General features: G+C 32.8%; 1 protein-coding gene across 1 annotated transcript; it reads right to left on the reverse strand.

Annotated features, from left to right (window-relative positions):
• Positions 1 to 2,760: 2,760 nt before the first annotated feature.
• On the reverse strand, positions 2,761 to 4,059 carry LOC123266946. Its single transcript, XM_044731384.1, has 2 exons — positions 3,239 to 4,059; positions 2,761 to 2,872 (listed from the first exon to the last, which is right to left on the reverse strand). The coding sequence occupies exons 1-2, from the start codon at positions 4,021 to 4,023 to the stop codon at positions 2,869 to 2,871; spliced, it is 789 nt and encodes a 262-aa protein (XP_044587319.1). The 5' UTR covers positions 4,024 to 4,059; the 3' UTR covers positions 2,761 to 2,868.
• Positions 4,060 to 6,314: the final 2,255 nt, after the last annotated feature.

The raw sequence follows: 6,314 nt of genomic DNA on the forward strand, positions 1-6,314 counted from the left end.
TTTTTCGAAGTCTGATAACTTCGATTCTCAATTTTTTTGTCTCAAAAAAAACTTCAACTAAGACAGTATTTAACCCCGCTATTCCCATTTTGTGCTGACTTTCCTTTCTATTTTTTTTTTTCGATTGAAAATGAAAAAATTTCTAAATTTGGCTTATTTATTATGACTTTGGACTGAGGTTTTTTTGGATTGTTTTTAAAAGCTCGGAAGTTGAATAAAATTGGATAAAAACAACCGTAAAGTGTATTAAGGGCAACGATTCAATTATTTTATTAAAGTATCGTTTTTAAATTGTTAAAAATCTAAATATTTTAATTATTTTTCTTGATTTAGCGATTGTTTTCTCGACTTCTTAACCGTACTATGTTGTGTCGATTCATCTGACGAAGAAAAAGACTTAATTTTTACCACAAAATTTAATAATGGTGTAATTTGGAGTTCGTAAAATTCTCTTCATCTCGGATGGCGCGCCACAACAATATAAAAATTATAAACATTTTGTTAATTTATCGCACTATAATGAAGAATTCGGAATAACAGTAGAGTGGAATTTTTTCGCTGCGGCACACGGTAAAAGACCATGTGATGAATTAGGTGTTACTTTGAAATGAATGTCCGCACGTGCTAGCCTACAATTGCAACCTCATCTACAAATCGTAACACCATTACAATTATTTGAGTGGGGCCTCAAAAAACTTACTAAATATTAATGTTAAGTTTTTGAATTACATCATTATTAAATTCTGTGGTAAAAACTAAGTCTTTTTCTTCGTCGGATGAATCGACACAACATAGTATGGTTAAGAAGTCGAGAAAACAATCGCTAAACCGAGGAAAATAATTAAAACATTTAGATTTTTAACAATGTAAAAACGATACTTTAATAAAATAATTTAACCCTTCGTTGGTCGCGCTATGAGCTAATCGGCGCCTAACAACTAAATCTATAGAGACTCACTATAGTGCAAGCGAGAAACTAAGAAAAGCGCAGCCAACGAAAGGTTAAGGGGGTATTCTAGTCTAGAAGCATGAATTTCGGGTAATTTTTTAAAGTGCCGTAAAAAAAAGGCAATCAATATTTTTACGATCCATTTTTTATGAGTTATTTATTAATATTACAAGAATACAGAAAAAAATAAAAAAAAAATTTTCAATTTTCTTAGCGGGAAGTTAATAAAAAAAGTTGAAAATTCAAAAAATTAGCAGCTGATGATAAGTTGGGGGGGTCTCAAAAAATTGGCACCTGACCATGTCCACGATTCCAACCCTCCTAGCAATCGGAAATAAAAAAATAAAAAAGATTATTAATCTAGAGTTATATCGATATGGCATGAACTAGGGAAAAGTTGAAAAAAAAATTTTTCACAAAATGGCGACTGCCTGAAAAAAAAAATATTTTTTGTACTACTTTTTTTTTACTTTTTCCAATTTTTTAAAAATAGTAAAACTTGAAATTTGGGGATGACCGTAGTTCATGTCATGTGAGTCTATAGAATATATGAGAAAAAATTTGGATAGCTCGGACTGGGGTTTGAACCCAGAACCTATATATATATAGATAACGCAGCCCCTGTTAAAAGCGGAACTAAAAATTCCAATTTTAAAAGGTTCTCCACGGGATTTATATTTTGGCACACCCTAATATATACAGAATGTCCCAGAAGTAACGAACGCCATTGTAGCATCTGATGAAAAAAATAATTCTGAGACGAAAAGTCCTTAGCCATTTTTCAATTAACCGCATAGATAATTAATTATTAATTAAAAATAACGTCTCTTTATTTGTTAGAGAGAGAGCGCCAGTGTCCAGTAAAGTATGTGCCAAACAAAGACACAACTAACTGTATGACTAACTAGTTTCTATAGCTAACGTAGTCACACATATTTACTTACACATTCACACGTGCAAGCGTCTTCGTTGGAACGCACTTGACTTGACACTAGTGCTCTCTCTCTCTAACGCATAAAAGGACTTTATTTTAATTAATAATTAATTATCTATGCGTCTGATTAAAAAATGGCTAAGGACTTTTCGTCTCAGAATTATTTTGTTTATCAGATGCTACAATGGCGTCCGTTACTTCTGGGACACTATGTATATATTAGGGTGTGCCAAAATGTAACTCCCATGGAGAACCTTTTAAAATTGGAATTTTCAGTTCCGCTTTTAACAGGGGCTGCGTCTGGGCATTTCCTGATATATTTTGGTGTGAGACAATGCATTTGATTTTCATAAAATTTTTTAACAGAAGCTGAGTTTGGGTATTTCCGGTGAAAATTCAAAATTTGGCCGGAAGTGCCCAATTAAATCTCCTGTTAAAAATCCTATAAATAATCAAATGAATTCTCTCAACCCAAAATATCTCAGGAAATGCCCAAACACAGCTGCTGTTAAAAGTGGAACTCAAAATTCCAATTTTAAAAGGTTCTCCACGGAAGTTACATTTTGGCACACCCTAATATATATATATGATATTGATAATGATGAGAATGATATAAGTAATAAATTAAGCGACAAAAATAATGAAAGTGATGACAACAGTGATAACATTGAAGATAAAACTGGTTCAAATAAAAGTTTTCAAGAAAAACTTCGACAGTGAGCCTTAAAAAATTCAAACAGTCTTCAATTAAGGGAGGGGTAAGGGTTTCAGCGTAAAAAAAAACACTTTTTTTGTGATTTTTTATCTCAAATATCGATTGAGCAATTTTATTCAAACCTTCTATACATTATTGAGCATAGTTTTGACTAATGTTCTGTAAATTTTTCATACAAAAATATTAAACCATTAGCCCGTGACAGAGCTTCCCCCAGGACGTCTTGAAAAAAAAAACAATTTGCGGTGTTCACTGTAACTCGGCCGGAAATTATCTGAAAATGAAAAACCATAAAAATTTAGTTAAATTATAAACAAATCTTCCCCCCAACGTTCTCTGATTATTTTTTTTTTAATTTAAAAATTTTTGGCGGCCATCTAAAGTGTGAACCGTTATTTTCGACTAAAATTTCCGCCATTTTGTGGGTGGGAAACACCCTTAATGTTAAAAAAAAAATTTTTACTAAACGTAGGGGGGAGGTATTTTATATGAAGAAAATGTGTACAAAGTTTGAAATTAATCGGTCGAGTAGTTTTCAAATGGCAGTGAACACGGACTTTGAAAAAGTAGTTTTGAGAAAAACGCGTTTAAAGTTTATGAAGCAAAAAAGTGAAGAAAAAAAAATTTTTTTTAAACTTACACAGAATCATCAATTCCAGCTCCATACAGCACACATCCTTCAGCATTGTCGATGTCTTCAGCCTGTTTTTTTTCAAGTCTTCGTTTTATTCTGGCTTCTTTGCTCTGCTGCACAGCTTGGAACTCGGCCCTATCAATGCGATTGCTGTCCGTAGATGATGCATACTCGTGAGCGCTTGGGCCGACACTGACGTCCATGTCAGACAGAAAAGTTAGAAGAGCACCAGCACCTTCATTGAATGTGCATGCAGCTACATAAGATGCAAATTTAACAATTTGTCTGCTGCCAGATAATTTTTTCGGTGCAATTCTCCAAGTCAGCTGGTTCAAACTTTCGTTGGCATTTTGAGTAAAACCTCCAAGACACCTTTCTAGAAGTTCGTCTTTACTCAAATCTTCATAAATCGGTTTGATCGCTTCTATGATATCTTGTGGAAGTGGAGTGTAGTCATGATTGAAATTTTCCACTCCTGTTGTGGCCAAAGCTTTTTGATACGAACACCACGAGTTCTCACCGCTCATGCACTTATGGTGTTGAGGGTAATCGTCTGTTGACTGCTGGTGGTAGAACGTTGCCCAGACTGCATTTTTCATTCCTTCTAAAGAATCACAATTATGTCTGATTGCTGCTCCGTAGTATCGACTCAAATTATCAATGACTTTTCCAGTGAGCTTTCCTTTGCCACCGAGTAATTTACTTTGTCTTGTTTTACCAGCATTTTTTCCGGTTTTTACAACTTTATGTTCAACAGTTTTATTTACTAGATCACGTAGACGTTTACCCATTCTTTTTTGCACGTGACCTACACATTCTTTTTTGCACGTGACCTACACAAACAAATAAAAAAAAACAAGAAAATTTGAATAAAAATACCATACATCGTTTTGTCGGTGATAAGTGATCTGTTTATACTCAGAAAACCACATTTATTGCCGTAAATCATCGAATCAGGATCAGTCAATTCGTTTAAGTGACGTACATTGCTGACAAAAAAAGTGTTTTTTTTTTTGCATAACTTCGGAATTTCTTGTCGAATCATTTTGTAAGTAAGAAATTTTTAAACACAAAAATTCATGTTTACTGCCACGACTCGCATCAATACGGATGATTTATTCGAGAGATACCGCATATCAAAATTTTCAGAAAAATGTGTTTCTAACAACCACTAATTTTTTGAGCTTCAAGAGCTCGAGAATGTATGCGTGCTATATTTTTGAGCTCGAAGAGCTCAAAATTTTGTAGAAACTTTTTCAAGTGGTGTAAGTTTGAATATGGGAAGAAAATGAGAAGTTCTAAGGAAGGCCTGCAGGGTCAACCTTTTCAAATTTTTTTTTTTTAATAAACAAAATTGAATATCTTTTTGAAGTGAAACTTCTTTAGAATCGTTGTGATTTCAAACTCGATGAAACGAAAAAATAGGTCCATAGAGACACAAACACATAAATGTATAGGATTCAGCCAGCGAGAGAATGAGATAGAACACTTTAGACGTTCTCACAAGGAAACTCTCTCCGGTGTCCCCCTCCGATTTTGATGAAACTGAGATATGTTATTCTCCGTCGAAATCTAAGAGACACGTATTTTTTTTTATCTGCGGAAAAACATTTCTAGGGGGTGAAACTACCCCTCAAAGTTTAGCCTCCAAAGGGGTGTTTTTCAAGTTTCGCATACTTGCAGTTTAAATAATCGAATGGGACCAATTGCATAATTTTCAGGGTGGAAAATCATGAAAAATGCTTTTGGTTTTATAATAAAACAATGGATAGAACAAAAGTTATGAGGGTTGAAAATCACAAAACTTTTATAAAAAAAAAACTATTCGATGGATTTCAATGAAACCAACGGCAATCGGAAGAGGAAAAAAAAGTAGAGAATACGTCTTTCGGGGTTTTTCCGAAAAATTAAGTTTAGGGGGTGAACATCCCTTAAGCATATCTACATTGACCACCAAGAAAATATCGTTTTTTATATTAATTTCGATATGAATTCATCAATAATAATTTGTTCGTACATTTCTAGCATTTAGAAAATAATAATAATATTATATCTTAATATTTTACTTACTTGTTTACTTCTCATCCCAAACTTTATTTTGTGTATCGGGACATCAAATATTATAAATGTCATGTAATGTGAATCTGTTTTGGAAAAAAAAGAAAAAAGAAAAAATGCTTACAATATATGCTTTACTATAATCAAATTAAATTTAAAAATAATTTACAAATGATTTTTTACAAAAATATTTAATATTTCTGATGTTTATGAAATTTAATACTTAAATTCATCATTTTGTCATATGCAGATCTATTCAATATATGTTTTGCAATCGTGATGTTCATGAAAAAAATGTTGAAAACACAACGACTTTTTGCACCATGAACAGCGGATAATTGCTATATTTTGACAACCAGGAACCTCACAATGAGAATTGCATGATCTGTGAAATGCAAAATCCACAGGATTTTCGAACTTATCTGGTTTTACTTCTGTGTAGCCACTTTTGTACCACGAGTACTTGAATAAATTTATGTACCGAGGAGATGACAATTGGATATGTGTAAGTGATTGTAATTTTATAATGTTATTTCGTAAATGCAAGTTTATGTCCAAATTCATCAAAACTGTACGATCCGAAAAATATCGAACAAAATTTTTCCATACTCGGAATCCAAAAACATCAAGCGGTTGAATTTTCCCAGTTGTACCTTTTGGTAAGATCATTACTTCAGTATCTTTATTTGTTGGTTTAACGCTTTGTACAACTTGAGGACAATGCCCAGTCCATGAGTCAATTAGTAATAAAGATTTTGGGCCCACATTTGGAAAAACACCCTCTCCAACCAAATTTTGAAATGATCTGAAAATTAAAAAATATGAACTATTTGTATCAACAATAACTTATGCGCAAACCAGAAAAAATAAAAAGAATAATTCGTACCTGATGTAAGTTTTTCCTGATTTTGATGCTTCTATGTATACATTATGAGGTCTAAAAAGTGTTGTTTCAACTATTGGTCCAATTTACCACTTGGTTCTTTTAGAACCAAAAAAGTGGGGATAAAGCTTTCCATCAGCG

This window comes from Cotesia glomerata, linkage group LG6, assembly GCF_020080835.1.
Source record: "Cotesia glomerata isolate CgM1 linkage group LG6, MPM_Cglom_v2.3, whole genome shotgun sequence".
Taxonomy (NCBI): domain Eukaryota; kingdom Metazoa; phylum Arthropoda; class Insecta; order Hymenoptera; family Braconidae; genus Cotesia; species Cotesia glomerata.